General features: G+C 37.8%; 1 protein-coding gene across 5 annotated transcripts in view; it reads left to right on the forward strand.

Moving 5' to 3' along the window:
* ELOVL7 (ELOVL fatty acid elongase 7) overlaps positions 1 to 24510 on the forward strand; it is a 71553-nt gene extending 47043 nt beyond the window's left edge. For 4 of the 5 annotated variants that reach the window (XM_024765396.1, XM_024765394.1, XM_024765395.1 and 1 more), the window contains 7 exons: positions 429 to 526; positions 7685 to 7875; positions 11336 to 11416; positions 12313 to 12369; positions 14591 to 14696; positions 19639 to 19775; positions 21818 to 24510. In XM_024765396.1, coding sequence (XP_024621164.1) covers positions 463 to 526; positions 7685 to 7875; positions 11336 to 11416; positions 12313 to 12369; positions 14591 to 14696; positions 19639 to 19775; positions 21818 to 22027 — 846 coding nt within the window. In that variant the 5' untranslated portion in view covers positions 429 to 462 and the 3' untranslated portion in view covers positions 22028 to 24510. Of the gene's footprint in view, positions 1 to 428; positions 527 to 7684; positions 7876 to 11335; positions 11417 to 12312; positions 12370 to 14590; positions 14697 to 19638; positions 19776 to 21817 lie in introns of those variants that run through there. The other variant, XM_024765398.1, reaches the window with a different exon arrangement.
* The last annotated feature ends 540 nt before the right edge of the window (positions 24511 to 25050 follow it).

Below are 25050 nucleotides of genomic sequence, written 5' to 3' on the forward strand. Positions count from 1 at the left end.
AAAAAAAAAAAAAAAAAAAAAAGTCTGGATCAGAGTATCTTTTCTGAAAGTTTGTCATCTTGACTTTCTTCTGGGTTTTTACTTCAACATTGCCATGGGAGGTACAGTCCATTCCTGACCTATATTGTTTCCGTAAAGGGAGATAGATGCTCCTACGACAGTTCTTAGAATCACCTACTCCTTTGCATCTCGTACATAGAACATCAGCTTTTTGAGTGAATTAAGCATTGTCCTTATGATGAAAAGTCTTAAATGTTTGCAACTGCATCAGGGTTTAATGTGGTTCACTAATGCATTTACCCTCAGTAAGTTTGTTGTTTTGCCAGTTATTCCTATTAAATTTTTAACATTTTTAATATTGTATTAGTAGAAACGGCTTTATTTGCATCCATAGATCATAAACACATCTCTTTTTTGTTTTACTGAAGAACCCATTGTAAGGGCGAGTAAATCCTGTGGAAAATGGCCTTCAGTGATCTTACATCGAGGACCGTGCGTCTTTATGGTAATTGGATCAAAGATGCTGGTAAGTAACCAAATTTCTTAACTATGGCTCATCCTTCTTTTTCCTGTCAGATTCCCATATTTAATAGGATTTCATTGAAACAGAACGAGAGACTTTGCAACTTAACACTCCCTCACTGACACCCCACATATTGATTTTTATTACTAGTTAATGAAGTGTCAAAGATTTCACTGAAGATATGTACAAAGATAGAGGTACACAGATGATGTTCATTACGATGTTTATAATAGTGAAGATAGCTTTAATATCCAAGGAAGGGAACTGGTTTTTAAATGATGGTACATTCCAACTCAGTAGCCATTAGAAGTGATTTTGGAGGCACAGGGCTCTTAGGCTTGATTCTGCCCTAATGCTCCTAAGGGAAATAACAGTTACTGCCAACAATGGCTCTGTCCAGGATGACTCTTGAGTGGGAAGGGCCGCAGCCCCCAGGGGCGTATCAGAAAGGATGGGGAGCGTTTCCTAGGGTAACCCCTGAGTAATTCTAGAAGGACCAGAGTAATTCTCCCCTTGCCCATTAGAAAAGTAAAAATCAATGTTGTTGAAGAACATTTAATGCCATAGCAAGAAGTTTAAAATACATTAAATGAAAGCAGCTTATAACATACCACATGTATTTTTTTTGTGAGGGTTAGCAGTTATCTCTGTGTGGTAGGATTATGGGTAATTTCTATTTCCTTATCTATGTCTGTCTAGATGTTTTTTGTTTTTTTTTGCGGTATGCGGGCCTCCCACTGCTGTGGCCTCTCCCGTTGCGGAGCACAGGCCCCGGACGCGCAGGCCCAGCGGCTCATGGCTCACGGGCCCAGCCGTTCCCACGGCATGTGGGATCTTCCCGGACCGGGGCACGAACCCGCGTCCCCTGCATCGGCAGGCGGACTCTCAACCAGTGCGCCACCAGGGAAGCCCTGTCTAGATGTTTTTAAACCACACAAATGTATGTTGCTTTTATAACTACTACGAAATGTGTTAATAATATAACAAAGGTAATTTTTTTTTTTTTAAATAGACAGGAATCAGCACATTTTAGAGCTGAGATGGACTTAGGTATCATGAAAGCTACCTCCTCATGTTAGAGTTGGAGGAACTGAGGCCCAGAGATGTGACCTTCCCAACGTCATGGTCAGTTGTTAGCAGGAAAGATTAGAACCTGTGTTTCCTGATTAGGATTAGTATTCTGGCCTTTCACATTTGAATTACTTTCCACGTATTCACCACCATCACCACTTCAGATCAGTTCTTACCCATCAATTAGAAATCACATGTTCACCAAATCCAGGAGGAAAAGTGTCACCTCTTGATACCTACCATAATTGAAATTATATTCCAATTTACACTGATTTCAGGAAAGATACACTGTTTCATGATTGCTGTCTTTCTCAGTAGACTACTGAAGACTAATCTTATTTCACTGAAAAAGGTCCTAACAGTTTTGCCCCTGAAGAATGCCAAGGACCTGAAAGAGATCCCATAAATAAAGAAGCTTCACTCTGGTGAATGGAGAGTTAAGGGAATTTTTATATTTTCTCATTTTTTCTCTTAGTTTTTCAACTTATGTGTGGTGCAGAGAATTGTAGGTTTCTTTAGAGGTCATCTTTCTCTGAAGGTTTACAGTAGTTCTCATAAATTCAGTAATTTAAAAACTAATTTTTTTGTTTTGTTCTAATGGTTTTTATTTTTATTTATTTATTTTAAAAAATATGAATATTTTAATTTCTTTTCAAAGTAGAGGTGTAACTTGCTACCTGAACTCTCACGATTTAACCTTGAAAACCAAGTAGATTTGGGTACATTTTTAAAAATAGACCCGTTTGGAAGAATAGATCCCTTACTATCCAACTCTTGCTATTAACTATCCCAATTGCAGGAACCCAAGAGATTCAGGTAATCCATATCCTAACTCAGACGATGAGTATCTATATAGTGCTAGAAGTATAAAATGTTTTAAGATGAACTACTTCTGAATTCCACTTCCACTTTTATTCATGGGTCAACACTATTTTTTTATTAGGAATACTTACATTGGAAAGCCCAGTAATATTAGGTCAGAAAAAGGAACGACAAAGGGGTGGAGGTGGTTAGGGAGAGGCAAGGAGAACCCTGGAAGCAGTGTTGCAAACAGTGCAGGGGGGAGGAGGGAAAGAGGCAGGTGATGGTACCTATCTGAAGCTAAGCTAATTTAAAGTCTTGAGAGAAGAGGAAGGGTAGGGGTGTGTAGTGAGAAGACCTAGATTTAAGTTCTGACACTACTGTGAACCAGCTAGGTGATCTTGAACAAAGTATTTATTGTCTGTGGGTTTCAGTTTCTTTGTTAGCAAAACAGATGAGAATGGTATCCAGCAGCTACCAGACAATACGCATGAAAATGCTCTGTTGTTTGGGAAATATCCCTACACAACCGGTGGTGGTGGTTGATGACTGATAGAGCATTTCCATCTTCAAACACTTTTAATATAGCATATCATTTTTTTAAAAAGTTTCTCCACATTTTCTTTTCCTGTCAAAATCCGGAAGGGTTAAAATGCTTTGTGTTGAGATTTATAACTTTATGAGAACACTATCGCGTGTAACTGGAGAGGTTTTTTCCTTCTGCTTAGTGTGGTATCGATCTCTGAGAGCCATTAGGAATCATTTCTGGCCATCTTAGTCCGGTTTTACTTTGCCTGCCCTCTGAAGGTCTGAGCCCATGATCAAGTGCCAAGAATTTCAAGCGTATTCTTGGCTTTGGCCCTAATCCTGAGTAGACTTTGGAAAACTTAATGATATTCATTGGTTTTCTGATTGCTAGAGAAGTGGGGGTCATGCATAGTTATTTCATGTGGAAAATTCCACAGCTACAGAATTTAAAAACAGTTTAATTAATACTTAAGCCATAAGAGGGTTTATTGTGATTCTTAGATATGAGATGTCAAACTTTGAAACAATGCTATAACATTTTTGTGTTTGTGTGTGTGTGGTACACAGGCCTCTCACTGTTGTGGCCTCTCCCATTGCGGAGCACAGGCTCCGGACACGCAGGCTCAGTGGCCATGGCTCACGGGCCCAGCCGCTCCGCGGCATGTGGGATCTTCCTGGACCGGGGCACGAACCCGTGTCTCCTGCATCGGCAGGTGGACTCTCAACCACTGCGCCACCAGGGAAGCCCTATAACATTTTTAATGTTTGAAAAGCAACTTTCCTTGCATTTGGATAATAATGATGATGACTTTTCAGACATAGTTGTGATTTTTTTGCAAGAAGACAATGTCTGAGTAAGATTTGCTGCCACTCTGAACCTTTAGTACTTCACAAAGTATGAGAGGTACATGTTTGCTTTTCCTTCCAGCTTCTTCATCTTATTGGTGCTTATACCTTTAAAAGGGTATACTCTTTGAGCTAGTACATGCTACTTAAGAAGTGAACACACTCTTAAAAGTAGTTGGTGGAAAAGTTCATTAATATTCTATGTATGTGGCCCTTGTACTCTCCTGTACTCTCTCTCTTTAGAACGCTCTTAGAAAAGCATTATCGGGCTAGTAATAAGTCAGAACTTTGGTAATCACTGGGTCATGGGCTCTCAGACAGCCTGCCCTCCCATCCTCTGCCTTTATCTTGGTTCTGCTCATAACACTTAAGCCCAACTCCGATGCTAAATACAAGGTACATGAAACTCTCCCTCCCTCTCTAGGGAAAACAGAATTCACTTGACCCCTGATCCTTTTGTAATTTGTGGGATCACAGACTGAGGCAGAATTAACTTTAAACATTGTCGAGCAGCCCCCTCTACAACCTCCTTATGGAGTCACTAGCCACACCTGGCTTGTAGACGTCTCATCACCAGGAACCTCCTGCCTCACACAGAAGTGGGCTCCCTATTCAGAAAGGTATCACTGTTGCCAAGAGAGAAGGCAGGAACAGTGAGCAGTCATCAAAGTCGTGGACATATTAGGACTTTGAATTTTATTCGCTCAGCAGGGAGAGCTAATTTAAGCAGAGGAATAATCTGAGCAAAGCTTTACTTCTAGAAAGTGAATTTGGCAGTTGTATAGAGACAAGACATAGCAGATTGGGTCAGGAGGCAGGGAAATCACATAAAAGATTATTGCGGAGCACCTAGTGAGGAGTACTGAGGACCTCAGTGTAGGTGAAGGAAGCACTGAAGCCCTGGTTTATAACGTTGATGGTTCATCACGGTCACCTTGGCAGCTTTTCTCAACATACAGATGCCTGGGACCCATGCCGAGTCTTTTTTTTTTTTTTTTGCTATCTGGTTTATAAATATTCCAGAGGTGATTCTGCTGTGCTGACAAAACTGAGATCTGCTGAAATAATAGTAGCCGTGCTTACTGAGCAATTTGAGGTTGTGCCAGGCTCTTTACTCAAAATAACTCACTAAATCCTCTCTGAGCTACCTGCTGTTTTATGCCCAATTCACAGATGACGAAACTAAGCACAGAGAAGTTAAGTCGGTGGCCTCAGGTCACATGACAAGTCAGTTATGTGAGAGCCAGGATCAGAGCGCAGACTGAAATAGGATGAAAAAGCTTGGTGTTTTGTTCTGTTATTTGCTTTGAAAATAATATGAAATTAAATTAGCTAGCTTTTCCTAAAAGATGAGATTTTTTAAAAAATCTGTAGAACTGGAAAGTCACACTCAGGATTCTTAAAAAAAGGTGTGTGCTTAAAATGTTAAATTACAGGAAAAATGATTTATTTAAATCATTTTTAAATAAAATGAGCCAGCCCAGCATGCGTTTCCTGGCTTTTTGTTTCTCCTACTGCTACCAGCAGAAGAACAGAAATATGATGTCATTTGATACCCGCGTACCACCCCTTCCCCCCTCCCCTGCCACCACTGAGCTAATGAAAGAGTACAATAAAATATTTCTGATTCAGGAATTCCTTTGCTGACAAAAACAAAAGCCCAAAAAACTAGTTTTCCATCATGCCCGTGATGTCCATTAATAACAGAAACATTTAAAATTCCTTATAAAGAAAAAGAAAAAAATAAAAATCACCCATATTGTCCCCATCTGAAGGTGATAATGTTAACATTCTTCCAGAAGCCTTCTTTTAGTATTGGTTTTAAGTCTTTATTTCATTGGAGGTAAAAACTTGACCTATTAATATGGTTTATGATGTTCATATATTTAAGGTTTGGATTACCCACTGATGGAAAAAGTCCGTCATTTATAAATTTATTTTGGCAAAGGGCTATCTTTCCTAAATGGTGCTCCACAGAATGTTAGTTCCACAAGGTGTTAAATAGTATTCTACAAAAAAACAGGGCTACATGGCCAAGTAAGTTTGGGGAATGCTGCATACCACCATTCTCATCTTGGCAATTCACAACAAACATGAAGCACTAAGAAATCATGCAGAAAGGCACTTGTTTGTTTAACCTAGCATTTCTAGTAGCCTTTCCCCACTTTTTGTGGAAAGACTTTAAATAGCTTTCTTATATTGCATAGTTTGGGACATGCTTGGATAGCATACAAGGTAAGGCACAAACTCATTTTTCTCCCAAGTAGTCAGTTTTCCTATTTACTGAATCGTCTCTCCCTTCCTGCTTGCTTATGAGGCTTTCTTTATCGTACATTAAATTCCTAAATATCTTGGGGTCCCTCCTAGAGCTGACTTTTGGCTTATGTATTATTTCGAGATAGGGCATCTGTCAGTATTTTTGAGGGAAGCACATCTGAGTATAGAATAAATCACCTTTAATAGCTACAGCCATGCCCTGGTATATCTGAGTATCAAATGTGAACTTTCCAGTAATAAAGTTGAGGCCAAGTGAGTCATCAGGTGTGGAGTCTACTGAAGAAATTTTTGCATTGGGTAGGAAGTCAGACTTGAAGGGATATGCAACATTTTTTTGGTAATTGGCCACATCATTAGCAGTTTCAGTGGGCAAGGGCTGTATTCCCCCCACCCTTTTTCCCAATTAACAAGAATGATGGTACTTAGCAACCTAAGGTTAGTCAAGACTCAATTTTGAGTCAGATGTATTTGGAAACTTGTCCATACGTATTTTCCTTTACAATATTCTGGCTTCATGAGGCAGTTTAGTAAAATTATACCCGAACTACTTAAGATTATAGAATTATTCACATTTCATCTTGAGTTGCAAGTTTTAATTGATCTAATTCTCATGGCCTGGAACTAGCAGGGGCCACGTGAATTTCTTTTTTACATGGTTGTGAGGCTAGTACTTTTTTGTTTGTTTTTGTTTAAAATATCAGATTGATTAGCCCACATTTTGGACACCTAGAACCCACATTTTCGATACTTAAATGATGCTAAATCCCCTTTCAATTGTATGATACAGTATACAGAAAACTTTCCCCCAGTTTCCTTGGGGAAAGAAGAAAGTTAAGAAAAAGCAAAACCAAACATTTATATATATAAAAGCATGTCTGGATGGAGAAACTCTAACATGTTACTGGTGGTTATAGACAGATGATAAAAGTTTGCTGGAGGCTTCCCTGGTGGCGCAGTGGTTGAGAGTCCGCCTGCCGATGCAGGGGACACGGGTTCGTGCCCCGGTCCGGGAAGCTCCCACATGCCGCGGAGCGGCTGGGCCCATGAGCCACGGCCGCTGAGCCTGCCCGTCCAGAGCCTGTGCTCCGCAACGGGAGAGGCCACAACAGTGAGAGGCCCACGTATCGCAAAAACACACACACACAAAACAAACAAAAAAGTTTGCTGGGTATCTTCTGTTCTTCAGATTCAACTGTGTACCCCTGGTAGAATGACCAGGATGAACTACATCCATGGGCTTGCTCCCCTGCCCTCTGGTTTCTGGTTCAGTTCGGTGACTGGAGAGAGAGGGAGGAGGGTGAGGCTGGGGTATTGATTTCCCTGGCCCCTTATTTGCAGGATTGCCATGCTGGCTGAATCCCTCAACTGAAGGTCACAGCTCCTCACCATAGGGGCTCCTCCATATGGCTCTCTCCTGGGTTCTGGTAACCACTACCTCCTTTTGCCCTTTGAGCCTCACTGTTTCGAGCTCCATCACAATCCCTGGTGATTTCCCTTGGCACATCCTAAAAATAGCAGTGATCACTGACCAAATAGTCCACCGTCAGCATTAAGATCTAGGTGCTCACTTAAATGCTGGTTACTGTCAGTTATCTCTTGGCTAAATGGATGTGCACTTACACCTTGTTTTTCTCTTAGATCCAAGAGTTGAAGACTGGCTCCTCATGTCCTCGCCTCTGCCACAAACTGTCATCCTGGGACTCTATGTCTATTTTGTCACATCCCTGGGACCAAAGCTCATGGAGAATCGAAAGCCCTTTGAACTCAAGAAAGCGATGATAACGTACAATTTTTTCATAGTACTCTTTTCTGTGTATATGTGTTATGAGGCAAGTGTCTTCAGTATTCCTAACGGGAGAATTTTGCCTGAGTCTTTATGTTTGTCTGTCATGATGTTTCTTGTTATGACTGTAAGGGTAACTCTCCAAGATTTAAGAAATTTCAGAAACTTAGCTCACTAGAGTAGATGTTTGTCAAAAAATTGTTACATATAGACCAGATATTGAACTCCTTAGAGGATCTCAGTATAGTCTGCCTCACAAGTGGTGAGAAAAATTAAGTCCAGGGACTTGCACGCAGTTAGCCAAAAAGATGATTGAATGAGTCCATAAATGTTAAATTTTAAGGAAACTCAGAGTTGGAGAAATTAGATAACTTACTCAAAGTACTGTAGGTGGTAAGTGGAGGACTGATATTTGAATCCAGGTCGGTCTGACATCAGAGCTCATCCTGACTCTAATGAGTTGACATCATCATGGTAGCAGCTCTGGGTTCTGCATGCCCTGATGACCTGTTAGGTGGCAGACTGTTTGGTTTGATTTAGCTGGGCTTTGTTGGGGACAGCGAACTTAGACTCATACAAAGCAGTAGGTGAGGGAAGCTGTCCCTTAACTGTCAATAAGAGAGGTGGAGAACTTCTAGGACCCAAAAGCAGACTTATGTATGCTCTCTCTCCCCTCTGCTGATTACAAGTCTCAGCCATCCTCCCTTACCTGCTTTTCTGGGATTTCTTGCTTCTCTTCCAATGCTGGTTGGCTTCCTCATCCTATTCTCCTTACTTACTTCCTCTGCAGCATAGCCTATGCTTCCTCACAGCTGGGTCCCAGGAGGGCCTCGCATGACCTCTCCAGCCTCTCTAGACACCATGGCCTCTGCACATGCATCCTTCCAACCTGATTCCTGCCACGGATCCGCCTGATCAGATCACCTTAAATCTGCTCTGGCCTCATTTCTCACGGCCTTCCTGAAGTCTGGACTTCCTTTGCTGCCTTCTACTTTATTTCCAAAATTAACTCACAGGTCACCTTACTCTCCTTTCTGGAGCATAAGCAACTGAAAGGGAAGGAGTAATAGAATAGAGCTAGGGAGCAGAAAAAATACATGCTTTGGGCAAGTTATCAGAGATAGGATATTGCCTACTATAGGACAGTGCTAAGAACAGACCTGGAAGCCAGGAGACTAGGGACTAGCTTGTCCCAGTTGCACTACTAACTAGCTACCTGATTTTGAACTAGTCATTTAAATACTCTGGGCCTCACTTCTCTCATTTTATAGAGTCAGGATTGACCTTGTCTCTCAGATCCCTTTATGCTCTGTGTCTGGTTGTACCATTGAATGTGATGTCCCCAAATATATTTCTCTGCAAGGAATCCAGTTATAACCAGTAAGTTTTGGTTTCTGTTTTAGCAATTACAACATAAAAGGTTTGAGAATATCTGAATCTGAGAGTTTCTATCTCCCATTAACCAGTAATACTAGAGTAACTTATATGCAGTTTTGGGGATTTTTACCTGCCAAATATAAATTATTACTCTTCCTTTGTGAAAGCCTAAAATATAGACATATATGTCAAAAGCTCTGCAGGCTTTTGGAATGTTCTTAAACTTAATATCAGGAAAGCATTAAGTTCTACTTTCTATTTAAACAAAGACTTTTGACAGCTGAGCAGCACATCACCTCCAGGACACATTCAAATGCATGGTTTATTGGGTGGGGCACAATTACATTTGCTCTACAGAGTGAACCCCTCTACTAGGGATGTTAGGGCAAATATGAGTAAGGTGAGAGGAAGTACATCAGACTAAAGGAACCCACATGCCTCATTTTATAGTGATGGTTTGAGTGTGCTAGTTACTTGGCCCCAGTCAAGAAATAAAGAGAGACCAGTGAAGACCCTGAAGAAGGCTACATCCCACAGCTTCTCCTATTTGGTGCAGCACTTGTTTGGCATAGGGTAGCATGGGGAATCAGTCATCCCCATCTGAGTGGATGGACTTAGAGTGTTACTTGCATCAGTCAGAAGTGAGTCTAAGTGCAAAAGAATAGGAAGATGCTCACTGACAGATCAGGATTTTGTAAAACAGATTTAACTAGTTCTGTACCACATTCCCTTGTTCCTTTGAGAAAATTCATTGACGTGTTTTTGTAAGATACTTTTCTCACCCATGATATATGTCTTATACTTTTCTGAATCTTAATTCTCAAGATTTCATAATTTACCAAGTTAATAGTGTGATTAATTTATATTACAAATCAAGCTAGGAGCTAGTCTCAATCAAAAAGGATAGTGTTTTTAAATACCACAGTGTAAGTAGTTTTTCTTTCTCCTTCATTTCTTTTCTTTTTACCATTAAAATGTCATTCTGATTATGCCTCATAAACTTTTGCCTTTAGAAGTTAATTTACTGTAAAGTTGTCATTTCAGCTTTAACAGTAATTAAAAGTGCAAACTTGTAATGTAATAGAAAATGATATAATCCTTATGCTGAGAAAGAAGACATCCTAGGGAAGATGTTGGCATTCAGGAGAATAGGACTCCAGAGAAGAACTGGTCATATTGTCAGAACACTAAATTAAGCCAGCCATTTAATATAAATGTTAATTTTAAATTAGAACCCTTAGTTTTTCATTTTCAGGCACTGTTTTAAAAGGAGACCTTCCCACCGTCAAACTGAAAGAACGTCAATGTAATCTTTGAGTTAAGGTCCAGATTTATCAACAATAGGCTTTTTCTTCTCACCACTAGCCTAAGGTCACTTCGTGGGTGTGTTGGAATTAAGGCTTGCCAGACTGCACTTTCTTGTTAGTATTTTCATCTCTTACTTGTCATGTGAATCCAAAGCAAAATTAATACGCGAGTCTTGTATTTGGTCAATCTTGATTTAAAAGCTATGGACTATCGCTTCACGTTACATCCACTAGCCGAGATAGGAAAAACCCAGTTGATGCAGCCATCGGATGAGTACATTGAGAAAGCTGCTTTGCTCATTTATTTGTTGACTAATTGCAAAGGCTAGAAGTTATCAGAAAAGAGTGATTTCAGACTTAGTCACCCCTTTGAGAGTACACAGACATGTGCACAAGCACATAGAGATGTACATAAGGTCAAGCACTTACCAGTATTTGCTGTTCAAACAAAACATTCTTAGTATTTTGTTCTCCACTATATTAGAATAATCATTCCAAGAAATAGGTATTTTAGTTAGTACATAGTTTATATAAATGTGACTTTAAAATTTTGAAAACTCTTTTTTTAACATCTTTATTGGAGTATAATTGCTTTACAATGGTGTGTTAGTTTCTGCTTTATAACAAAGTGAATCGGTTTGAAAACTCTTGATGCTTTGATATCAAGCGAATTCCTGGTTTGTAATTGTTCTAGCCCGCCTTTCCTAATGGACTGACTGCTGACTCAGCTGAGAATGTAATGAAGAGACATACTCAAAACTACCTTCATTGTAGCCATTGAGCAAATATTTCCTTCTTTAATATGCATGTGCTCTCTTGCAGTTTGTGATGTCTGGCTGGGGTACAGGTTATTCCTTTCGATGTGAAATTGTTGACTATTCACACTCGCCTACAGCATTGAGGGTAAGTTTCTTTTTGGAAAAACTTGTAACACAAAATCAACGTTAAAACTTTTTGGACTCTATTTGTAAACACTGAATGTGAAATCAGAATTAGTAAGTGACTCAATTATCAGAATATATGTGTTGAGAGAAAAAGCTAAAAATTACAAGAAAAAAAAATCAAAGAAATTCAGGTGTGTAATTTTCTGTAAAATGAAAACTGGTGCTTTTCTTTGTGAATTTCTTGGATTTAAAAGTAAATTTATGTCTGGTTCTTCAAAAAACAGAATTACCATATGATCCAACAATTCTACTTCTGGGTATATACCTAGAAGAATTGAAAGCTGGGATTCAAAGAGATATTTGTACGCCAGTGTTCATAGCATTCTTCACATTAGCCAAAAGATGGAAGCAACCCACGTGTCCATCAGCGGATGAATGGATAAACAAATAGTGGTATATACATACAATGGAATATTTTTCAGCCTTAACAAGGAAGGAAATTCTGACAACTGCTACAATGTGGTTGAGCCTTGAGGACATTATGCTAAGTGAAATAATCTAGGTACAAAGGGGCAAACAAATACTGTATGATTCTGTTATACGAGGTACACAGAGTAATCAGATTCAGAAATAGGAAGTAAAATGGTAGTTGTCAGGGGCTGGATTCACCAATGGGGACTTACTGTTTAATGGATACAGAGTCTCAGTCCTATAAGAGGAAAAGAATTCTGTGGATAGACGGTGGTGATGGTTGCACAAGAATGTGAATGTACTTAATGCTACCAAACTGTACACTCTAAAATGGTTAAGATCGTAAATTTTATGTAATGTGAATTTTGCCAAAATTAGAAAAAATAAAATTTTCTTCCATGTAAAAATAAATAAATAAATTCATATCTATGTGTGTTTCTGCAGATGGCACGCACCTGCTGGCTTTATTACTTCTCCAAATTTATTGAGCTCTTAGATACTGTGAGTATATAATCACCACATTTGGTAAATGTTTGATGTTTCAATGAGAACAATAAACTGTGAGTGTACAGTTGTCTTATAACTTTGGTTATCTCTGTTCCTCAGGCAGACCTCATATTATCTTTTACTTTTTATTATCAGTTATTTTAGAGAATAGGATAAACTTATTTTTCAGTCTTTTGCAAATGCCAAAAGATTTTCTTCTATATCAACCACCTGGTTAAGATAAGAATGTAACTAACACATATACTACAAAGCTATGTCTCTATATAGATGGATGACAGCTGTTTTGTGAAGTAAGTTCAAGAAGCAAAGAGCAGAGAATATGTTGCCTTTGGTTCTTTATAACAAAGCACTGTGTCATCCATACTCCTTTAAGAAGATAAATGCTTCAAAATTCATAAACTTATACTAGAATGTTAGCTTATCCCTGGAATATCAGTAATTTTGGTAACATCAAAACTATTTCCATCTGCCTTTCTGAAGTCCATGTTTACTGGTCTTCTCCCTTCCTGAGTATCAACTCTGACTTTGAGTGGCTAGGCCTGGGAGAAGCAAGTACCATGGATTAGGATCCATGATGAGAGGAGAAAGCCATGCGCCTTTATTTCCAGAAACAAAGGAGAGCTGGCTATTTATTTTGTTTTTGTGGCATGTGGATCTCATTTATCTGGAATCAGTTCGGGGCCTAAGACTGACACGTGTTTTCTCTCTTCAGAATATATACCACTACACTTCTGGTAGCAAATTTCAGTATGCTTTACCTTCTCAGCTGGCTATACGTAATGTTAGAATTAGAAAGGAGAATTTAGTGAGTGTAGAATCCAGTGGTTCTCAAACATTAGCATGCATTAGAATCACCTGGAGGACTCATTAAAAACACGTGTGCTTGGATCCCACCCGCAGAATTTCTGATTCAGTACGTGTTCGATGGGGCTCAAGAACTGGCATTTCTCTCAAGTTCTCAAGTGCCGTTATTGCTGTTGGTCCAGGGTCCACACTTCAAGAACCCCTGCTGTAGTCCAGTGGTTCTCAACCGCTGTGGTGCTGGAGACCTAACTGCGTTAGAAAACAAAAACCTGGGCCCTGCCCCCAGAGATTTGGTATCAGATGGTCTGGACCTTCCTGGTCACTGTAATATGCAGACAGGGTTGAGAACCACTGACCTAGCCTGGAGCACTAAATCTGAAGAGAAATGGAAGCCAGAAAGTTACAAGACTTGTCCAGAGGAACACCACTACTGACTAGGACCTAGGACCCCAGATTGCTGGTTTATGGCTTTTTCTGTTGCACCGTGTTGCCTTCCTCCACGTGCATAAGCAAAAGCATTTTGACTTCATCTTTCCTGCTTTGCATGTTCTCAGTTTCAGCTTCCATAATGAAACTTGCTGCTCTGTGTTCTTCCCTGAACCACATTTCTCAACTACTCTTAGGAACGCTTTTGTTTCTGCTACTCTGTTTAGTCCTGTACTTAGAAGTCTAACTCATCACTGGTCTTCTGCATTTTGAATATTTTTGAACATTTAATTCTGCTTTTGAATATGTTTTTGAACCCCCCCCCCTCCACAAAGCCTTCCTCTTCTACCTCTTTGTTTGTCGTTTCTGTAAACCACTGGATACATTCAATCTGGATGGTGCCTCTGTTGCCCTTCTCATTTTTCCTAAGCTGCTTTGCTTTCTTTTCCACCCTACTTCCCCAATTAACTCTTCAAGTATTTCCCTCTTCCTCTTTCTTTAATAATAATTTGCTAACTTCAGATTTGCTACAAGTCCTCTTTTAGTTTGCTTAATCCCTTATCTAACTTGGTAGGATGTGTTAGTTAGGGAGCAGTGTAGAAATTCAGTCCTAGGACTTAAGAGTCTCTGCTTCCCCATATATTTCAAAATCCACGTGGGTTTTTTTTTTAAACCAGTAACATTTTTTCAGTAATTTTTGGTCATATTCTTCACTTTATATCTTTGATTTTTAAATCTTCATTCAATATCTTTTCACCTTTTTATTGATTCTTGCATGACTAGGCATCGTACCCAAGTTCTCTCATACTTATTAGCTTTTGAGCTGCCTCTTGGAGAATCAGCTGCTTCTACAGGCATTCTGTAAGGCAACTCTTTCAAAGCACATTACAACGTGGAATAATTTGCACTTTGCCAATAGTTTTGTAACACTAGATAAATTATTGCATGATTTTATATGAACTTGATTTTCTTTAAATTATTTCAGATCTTTTTTGTTCTGCGTAAGAAAAATAGTCAAGTGACTTTCCTGCATGTCTTCCATCATACCATCATGCCATGGACCTGGTGGTTTGGAGTCAAATTTGCCGCAGGTAGCCAAGGGAGAGTTGGGATCATGTGTTACAATTGATTACGTTTCTGTATGCTATAAGCATAAATTCTGTCCTTAAATGTGATTTTAAAGAATCTCAAAACATCAAAGAATCACTTTGATCAAACTTCTGACTTTCATTATCTGAAACATAAACATAGGACTCCTAACTAGATCTCCCCTCCACCCCCCAATACTCTTTAATATGTAAGACCTTTAGGTATAGTCTTCTACACATATCCTTTAGTTGTTTTGTTTGGATTTTATTCTTGTCCTATATAGTTCTATAACTATTTTTAAATAAATAATTAACAAACAAATAAAATGGCAAAATCCTTGGCTTTATAGGAATATAGTTAGATAACTTATTCCTTGTGTTTCTAGGAAGTTAGAATGTTTATCTCAAGTTCCATGTCTTCTTTGCTTTCAAATTTCCAAAAACTGATACACATCCCAATCCCTAATAACTCTGTAAAGATGTGTCGAATTGCAGTTTCCCACCTTCCCTAAACATCCTACCATAGTAAAGGATGTTTTGATATTGTTTTTAGGTCAAAAATAATTTAACTCAAAAGCTTGGCAAACAGGTTCTTTAGTTGGTTTTGATTTTATGCTTCTGAACATCTAGAATATGAGAAAACAGAAAGGTAAGTAATTTTACCTATCATAAATTTTTAAATAAGTGATATCCTGAAGGATATAGTCTTACTAGCAAAAGTTGTTTGGGGGATTTATGTATGCTAGTTTTTTCAATTTAAGAAGTCTTCATGTCAGCCTGCAGCCCATACTAGACAAAGCTTTAACATTTCTGTGAAGAGCTCACCTCTATTGGGTTTTCTGACTTGGTAAGACTGAAAGGAAAGAGAAATCACAATTGAGGAACTCTTGTTTGAGTTTTAGACTCTCTAGGCATGGGGAAAAATTCTGCATGTCTCAGAGCATGAGGGGACATGGATAAGCTAGTGGCTAGAAGAAGATGGCAGAACCTAGGGGAGCTGGAAGGGCTGTCCCTACCTTGGCCTAAGGGCATCAGATTTTCCAGCATGTAAAGTAGATCCTTGCCCAAAATTGGCATTTATCTGTTGAGGATTTTTTTTAAAGGAAATGTAGTTGTTTTTCTTATAATGTATATGTGTTAATTTAAAAATTTAACTCACATTATAACAAGATAGTCTCATCTGTGTCCATTTTACAAATTGAAGGTAGTTATATTATTTAATCTCCATTATTTTTCTTTGCTTTCTGTGTTTTTATTTTCTCTCACGTGTATATTGTGCCTCTCAGTTCTTTCTACAGTGGTATTTCTTAACACTATTTTTTTTGGTGAAAATTAGAAAATACCTAAACATCCAGTAATAGAATGGTTATGATGTCTTGTGTTTATAATTGTGAAATGCAAATGATATTGAAAGACATTTAGCTCAAACTTTTGTTAAGAAGCTTGGCTCCTAAATTATCAGAAATAGATGGCTATTCTTACTATTCTGTTTTTAAAGTATGCTAGACAAGGTATTTTCACACCCTTAGAACTTACTTATTCAGATTTCTTCCCTGAGACCAGATTATTCTATTACAACACTGAAAAATAAATATAGATTAAAAATGTATAGGAAGACAATACCCCAAAAACAGTGATTTAGAGAAATCGACACAAAAGTGGTCTCCCTCTCCTTCTTTATCCATCTCTGCATTTTCTAATTTTTCTAGTTTGAATATCTGTTGGTTCTATAATGGGAAAAAATAAATTTTATTTGAAGAATAGAGTTGAGCATTTTTCTAGTTTCTCTCTTTGAGTCCATTGATAGTCTGGTTTCCATTTAAAAAACAAGCAATGCTTTCAATAATGAACATTTAAACGTATAATATTCCTCAATTTTTCAATGTTACCATGTACATTAAGCACTTCATAGTGGATTCATTGTCCACACCTCAATTCCCCGTCGGCTTTACAAAATGTAAGTGGTAGAAAATAATGTTTTCTTCTCTCTCATATGTTCCATGAGTTGGCACTTCTGCTCAGTCTCATGTGTGGAACCTAGTAAACCCTTGTACAGCACACCTGGTATCTATTCAGTGACAAGCACAGCAACAAGAGCTGAGGTATTCCCAGAAGTGTGGTGTGGCATTGGCTTTCATTCCTAGAATAAAACTGTCCAGTTTAAACTGTCCTTTCAAAAACTTGAGCACAGCTGATATCTATCTAGTATTTAATTTCCTGTTGGCCTGTTGTACTCCTCCCTGGGATAATAGCAATCCACCTTTTCTTTTGAACGTGATGAAAATATTTCTGAGGCAGGTTTTTATATTAATTATGTATATACTCCTTCCCAGAGATATGGAGAGTTGTGATAATTACCCAGGTGGTTCCTTTATTTTTTTTCCAAACCAAAGGAGTAAAATGTGATGGTACTAATTATAATTCATCCTGAGATGTTTGCTTTTCAGAACTATTATGAAGAAGAAAACAAGCTTAGAAAATACTTTATTAGAAAAGCCTTCCAAAGAAGATATGAAAAGCATTACTAATTAAAATGTGATTGTTCTGTGAACAAACATTAAAATAACTTATCAGAAAATAATCATTACTAGAGAAAATAAGCAAGTTAATTTGATTTGATAGCTTATTTTGATCAGTAACCCTTACTGAACACTCTTAGCTACACTAGTGCTTTGTTAAATTCCTGTCCGTAGAAGCCTCATTTTAGGACATTTAAATGGTGAAAGTTTCTGAGTGGAAAATAGAACTCTTCTACCAAAAACTGGGAGAGGTGTCTTGGTGAGAAAGGCTCAGTCGAATGTAGTTCATTATCAAGCATGAAATAGATTTCCTGTGTATATGTAATTGTGAGACAAATGGACTTGAGAGGTATTTGGCTTGTCCCCATGTTAAGCAGCTTGACTCCTAATCTATTCTATTTTTAAATTAGCCTAGAAAAGGTGTTTTCATACCATACTAATTTATTGATTCAAGTTTCTTTTGGGAAATAAGACTAATCCAAATGTAAATAATAAAAGCTGGGAGGTTGTTAATAAGCTTCATTAATTCAGTTTCTTCTGACTTGAAATTTGTGATAATTACAGGATTAGCTGAAATTTGATTTACTTAGGAAAGTTTATGAAGCACAGTATAGCATAAAAGAGACTTTAGGGGAATATTTAAACTACTTAAAAGTAATTATTTAAAACAGGTATTTTAAGGGTGTACTTTGGCAGTGGTAGTATTTAGAAGTATTTAGAAGTATTTAGAAGAATCTAGCATTGCTGCAATTATGAATGATTTTTTAAAAAAATAATTATTTCTTCCATGAAACAATTTTTATGACATTTCTCCTTAGAAGATTGTGGTTGAAGTAATAAATTTGTATTTTGCTTTAAACTTTCTATAACTCATAGTGTTCATGGATTCAGCCCTTCCTCTAACATAGGCAAATCTGTGAGGTTTTGCTTAATTTCTGAAATCAAAGAATATTAGAATAAATAAAATAGCATATTTTGGAGAAAAATTTAAATTCTAGGTCAGTATTACTAAGCTGATTCAGGCTGTGCATAAAGAATGAAGATTCTTCAAGATTGTGCATCTTAGGAAAGAGACACTAGGGAAGAGTTTTGGTTTTTTTCCCTACCATCAACTGAACACTCTGTTACCCCTTCCACTGTACTACTGATCCAGCTAAAGACAATTGTAACAATTTTTGCTTATATTCCCCCCAGGGTCCTTTTCTTCTATTCTAAATTGAAAGTGATCAGTGGGAGATGTGGTGAGATTAGAAGAGGAAAACCAGGATAGGAAGGCACAATTGATAATAGTCAAATAGAAGCAGTAAGGAAAGATGATTTAACAATTAATAAATGTTTATTTTGGAAAAACAATGATTGATTAAAGCAAACTTAGGACAGCTTGGTAATGAAAGCCAGTGGTTTTACTGCCAAAATTTTGTGGCACTTGGACTTCCCTGGTGGTTCAGTGGTTAAGACTCCATGTTTCCACTGCATACTGCAGCGGAACAGGTTTGATCCTTGGTCAGGGAAGTTCCACATGACATGCAGTGCGGCCAAAAAAAAAAAAAATTGTGGCACTAAAAGTATTTATGGAAAACTATGGAGAATGGAAAAAGTTAATTTGATTCCACACAATGTTATGTAAAATAATATTCTTAGTGGCTTTATTCATAATAACCCAAATTGAAGACAACCCAAATGTCTTTTAATGGGAGGATAGATACATTGTGATGCATTTATATCACGTAATACTACACAGCAATAAAAAGGCAATCACATGGTTGAATCTTAAAAACAGTATGTTGATTGAAAGAAGGTAGCCACAAAGAATACATCCTGTGTAATTCTATTTATATGAAGTTTTGTAACAGGCAAAACTAATAGTTGATGATGGAAGTCAGAATAACAGTTACATTGGGAGGAGTATGTTCTTGGAAGGGGCACATGGGAACTTTATGTGGCATCAGCAATGTTCTATATCTTGAATTTGGTGGTGGTAACATAGGTGTATACATGTGTAAAAAGTCGTCAAGTTAAAAAAAAAATCAAGTTGTACACTTAAGATTGGTGTACTTTGTGTGCTTTATATATGTTAATTCTCACTAAAAATGAATTTGATTACTATTACTTAGCAATATATTATATTTAAAAGGAAGTCAACTTAGTTTGTTAAAGTAAACCCAAATCATAAGACTATTTTCAGGTTAAGATATCACAGAATAAAGTCATGCTAATTTATTCTACAAGATTTGTATTTTAGTTTTACTAACTGGATGTATTATCCAGCTCCCTCCAATTTTATAGCTATTTAACAATAGTGATATTTCATATATATTTTTCTTCCTACTAAAATTAAAGAAATAATTATATTAAAATTTCCGTTCAGAGAAAAATATGTCTCATTTTAAGGAACAGTGCCCCTATTTTACAATACTTTTTTCCAGGTGGTTTGGGAACATTCCATGCCTTTCTAAATACAGCTGTACATGTAGTCATGTATTCCTACTATGGACTGTGTGCATTGGGACCAGCCTACCAGAAGTATTTGTGGTGGAAAAAGTATTTGACATCATTACAGCTTGTGAGTAATTAATTTTCTTTAAAACCAGATACTAAACTAAACTGGAGTCCCTTGTCTTCCTTGTAAATGAGGATACTAACTAAAGAGCAAAGTTTACAAAACACAGGGATATAAATTGTCTGGCCTCTTACGGCATCCCCTCATTGTCCTTTCTTTGTTATGTGAACTTTTGTCAGGAACTTTATTGAAAGCAAAGCCTATTTGGTAGTCAAGAGGCTCAGACAACTAAACTAGCGTGTGTATCTTTATACTATTTTATGCATTTATATAAAATAAAAATATTTATGTTCAAAATTATGTGAACCTCATTATACATAATATTAAATTAGAAGTTAGACATTCCATATTCTAGGTCTAAATGACCTTGAGGGAATGTAACTTTGAGAGGATTATGAGCCTTCCTGTGTGCCTGCCTATCTAGTCCTAACATTTATAAGTCTATTTTTCCTCCAACTAGTAAAAGTACTGTGGGAATTAAAGGTGTAGAATGGTGGTGTAATATACATATTGACAAAAGTGACAACACCCTAAATAACCAACCATAAGGAAATGAAGAAGTAAATTATTTTAATTCCTGCTTGGGAATATTACAAAGTCATGAAAATTATTCACAAGTCCTTTCTTTTTAAGCATTTTTTATGATTGTAAAGTAATATGTCCTCATTGCAGAGAAATTAGAACATCTATACTGCATATAGAATTTTGTATCAGGCTTTTCTTTCACTTAACATACTCTTAAATGTTGTAGAAACTTTTTAATAATGTGGAAAAATACTTATATAGCAAAAAGAATACATGTTGTTCATTATTTTTTCAAATATGTTGATAATATTTACACAAACACACCTGCATAGAATGTTGAGGATGCTGCTTAACACTTTCTAAGGTTTCATTTTCTCGTCTGCAAAATGAGAGGAATAATTGTATCTACTGCACAAGAATGTTCTAAAAGTTCCTTAAGATAATGCAAGGAGGGCTTCCCTGGTGGCGCAGTGGTTGAGAGCCCGCCTGCCGATGCAGGGGACATGGGTTCGTGCCCCAGTCCGGGAAGATCCCACATGCCGCGGAGTGGCTGGGCCCGTGAGCCATGGCTGCTGAGCCTGTGCATCCAGAGCCTGTGCTCCGCAACGGGAGAGGCCACAACAGTGAGAGGCCCACGTACCGAAAAAAAAAAAAAAAAAAGATAATGCAAGGAAAGCTGATGATTATAACAGGAACAATGTGAAAATCTTAACTATGGTTATAACAGGATAGATTGTGGGTAATCATTATTTATTTTTATGTATAGATTTTTATTTTCCAAAATTTCCACAGAACGCATGTTGCCTTTTAATCATGAGAAAAAATATATCCAAAAAATCTGGATGTTAGCCCAAAACATGTCCCTTTTAAGACTGTGTAGAACGTTCTAGAACACAGAGCCCTTGGGCATCGCTAGGAGGGTCACCAATGCTCTCTCACTCCTTGCAGATTCTCTGCTGCAGTTGGCAGATAGGATGTATTTTTTATCTATGACGGTGGAGGACCGGTGGCAGATATGAGGACTTAGCGATGCTTTGACTCCTACAAAATAAGCGGGGCTCTAATTAGAATGTTTTTGTTCCCCTCCCCACCAACGGAAATATCCAGTCTACCAACAGGACAGAATGTTTGAAATCAAACTGCCCTAGAAAATTAGGCCATAAGGTAGTGGTCCTGTATGCATTTCATCGGTCAAGGACTCAAGCCAGAGACTGATGGTTCTCTGAGTGTGAAAGGGCTGCTGCACTGCCCTGCTCCAGGGACATTTACATAGCTCCCCCTGGAGCTGTGCACTTTGGCAGGACTGAATAGTAGTTCCAAATTCCCATCTGCATTTTGACATTGTTCCACCCACTGTCATTCCCATAGAGGCTAGATTGAAAGATAAAATTCCCTGTCCAACAGTAGCCTGGATGTGGTTGGAGAGTGTTTAAACATAAGCAGACAAAGAATGCATTAAATAATTGCTCCATTGTGACTCTTCGTAGCTAAACAATACTTTTCATTCTTCCGTCTGTTAGGTCCAGTTCGTTATTGTCACTATACACATAGGCCAGTTCTTTTTCATGGAGGATTGCAAGTACCAGTTTCCAGTCTTTCTGTACATCATTCTGAGTTACGGGTGCATCTTTCTGCTGCTCTTTCTCCATTTTTGGTACCGTGCTTACACCAAAGGTCAGAGGCTACCCAAAACAGTGAAAAATGGAATCTGCAAAAACAAAGATCACTGAAATTCAAGCACAGCATAAATCTATGAATAAGACTGATATCTTGTCTTCCTTGACAATCAAGAGATATTTCCATGTGCAGTGCATTTTGTATATTTTTCAAAACCAAGAGCTTGTATTTTTATGATAAGTTATTGGGGTTTCTGATATTTGCGAGCCCAAAGCTCCCAGATAACAGTCTTCTGATAATTAGAGCCTAAAGCAGCCAGTTTTTCAGCTGCTTTTAAACCTAATCTAAAGGTTTTATTTAACACATTTTGTTAGACTGAAAGAAGGATGTGAAACAGTAGAGTGCTCTTCAAAGAAGTCCAGTATAGATGAAAAATATCGTTAGATATTTTGAGCACGGACAGAGATCCATGCCGTACAGTAGATTCCTTCTGCCGGGTCTGGAAACCTTTGACTGTGGGCTCTGGCTTTGTTGCTTGTTGACTATATTCAGAAGACACTGTATTTACTCTAAACTTAAATTCGCATTCTGAAGAGCTAATAGGGTGAACGTTAAGTGTATTTTTGATCAGTTATCATTTAAAATCACTAATGGTAATTTTTAATGGATCTTTCGAGTAGCCGGCACCAGTTTTGCTTGTAAGACTTCCTCACAACGCTTTTGTTGTGTAAACTGTTTAAAAGTGACAATCCTTTAGGGTAATACGTTGATGCACTTGAAACTAAGGTTAAGTTATTATTTTGAAAACAAGGTGATTTGTTCTGATGGCTTAAGGAACACTTTGCTATCACCATTTTGCAATGAACTTTGTATATTTCGGGAAAGAGGTGAATTTATCAATGGAAAAAATAGTTGTCTGTGGTGTTGTAATGTCACTTTCTCATATCACGGTTTAAAGGATTATCTTGGTTAAATATATATTGGTTAGATGTGTAAATGTTCATGTCACTGGCACACACTAAATGATTTTAGACCACCCAGGGATGGGTTAAGGGTGGCTTGTGAAGCGAAGATTTGGTGATAAGGGTCTCTCTCATAATGAGAGAGAGCAAGAGAGAGACTGTATAATAGTTATTGTTATAGATTCACTGCTTGGAAAAATATTTTCCAGAATTATGAATTAATTAACAGCCTGGAATTCTTTTTTTCAAACTTATAAACTATATAATGAGGGACTGAAATTCATTTTGCATAGCTCTCATTTCTTTAAAATTGCTACTTTCTAACAGTCATATTTTCTTGTTGGAGAACCCAATTACTGATCAGTAGAGTTTTGCCCAAGAAACAGCAATATTTGGACATTTCTGAATTTTTCCACAGTGTTTTTTTTTCTTGTTCTATTTTACTTGATTTTGAAGGATTGCTTATGCTTGTATGACTGTAAGCAATTAGTACCCCAGTAATTGTGTAACACACAGTGATACTTATTGTACAACAAAGCCTGAGTTTTTACCAACTGTAAACTCCTAGAGTTAGGTGTCTCCCTCCTAATCCATTAATCTGTACCATGGACTTTTCTCTTCACACTCAGCAAATTAGTAAGGTTATTTGCCTTTAGTGACTTCACTCGCTTACAATATGAGAATCTGAGGGTTGATAAAAGGGGAGATTTCATTTTTTTTTAATAAATAGTAAAGAACAGGAGAGCAAAGCTAAAAGAAACAGCAGCTCTAATTTATTTCTCTGTGAGAGTCTCAGGGTTCCTTAAGTGTTTTCCTGTTTTTCTCTTCAAATCCAACCAGTGCTAAAAGGAGGAGGTACGGTAGATGCTGTTACACATACACACAATTCCCAAAGACCCCAGTAGGGTAAAGACCAAAAGGAAGCAAAACTAAAAGAAGAGAAAACAGGAGAGTTTGTTTCTTCTCTTGCATACTTTCTGCCCTGCTCTGTACAACCCCTCCTTGTCTCCGTGTAGTCTTTAAAATGTTTGCTGTGCCTGTGAACTAACAGCAACATGTGACAGAATCACATTCTACATTATATGAATAGGAATGGAGAGCTAGAATGTTACATGAAAAGAAATCACAGCTGGCAGAGGTAACCTCCGTACGAACAGCAGCAGATTAGAATGGGTATCACTGGATGTAGGATTGGACGGGCATTGTTTTATTAAACAGCTCTGTGGGTCACATAGAGTTTCTGCTGGAGTTTCATCCCACTTTTCAGGACCTTCTCGCCTTTGGGTTTGCTTACCTAACAAATAAAAAGGCCAAAAGGCCAGCTGCAAAATCTGGCTTATGACATAAAGCTCTATGAATCCTTTAGAACCTATATCTATATTACAAATAAATGCAAATGTAAAATTTTAAATATCTGTGGGACATTGCCATTTTACAGTCTTAACTGAGTAGAATTCTTAACTGAGCAGACTACATTGTTACATAAATTATAAGATTATGACGTTACATTTCTTCAATTATCCTTTATCTCTGTTAACTACTTTTAACGACTGTGGAAAACTCTGTGGATACTGTCAAAGTTTGGGTTTGGTTTTTGGTGTGTGTATTTTAATAAATTTGTGGTATCACATGCACATGTGTGTGTCTTTCATTTTGGAATCTAACTGCATGTGTTTGCATGGATGGATGGTTTTTAATATGAATATTCATTTAACCAAATCATTTTACACATTTGTTGTACACTTGTTATGTTCGGAGCCCTGTGCTAGACATTAGAGTGATACAAAATACAAAGATGCCTCCCACATAGTTGGGACCTCCTGGAGCTTGCAGGCTGGCAGAGGAGATTATGTTACAGGGAAGTGTATGATTGGTGCCATATGATTGAAGGTCGCGGCACTTAGCAAGCAGGTAGGCTCCATGAAGGTATTTAAATTTGGGTCATGTATTTAAGATGTACAGTTGTCGGGCTTCCCTGGTGGCGCAGTGGTTGAGAGTCCGCCTGCCAATGCAGGGGACACAGGTTCGTGCCCCGGTCCGGGAAGATCCCACATGCCGCGGAGCAGCTGGGCCCGTGAGCCATGGCCGGAGCCTGTGCTCCACAACGGGAGAGGCCGCGACAGTGAGAGGCCCGCATACCGCAAAAAAAAAAAAAAAAAAAAAAAAAAATAAAT

The sequence above is a fragment of the Neophocaena asiaeorientalis genome, unplaced genomic scaffold, assembly GCF_003031525.2.
Source record: "Neophocaena asiaeorientalis asiaeorientalis breed wild unplaced genomic scaffold, Neophocaena_asiaeorientalis_V1.1 scaffold198, whole genome shotgun sequence".
In the NCBI taxonomy this organism is placed as follows: domain Eukaryota; kingdom Metazoa; phylum Chordata; class Mammalia; order Artiodactyla; family Phocoenidae; genus Neophocaena; species Neophocaena asiaeorientalis.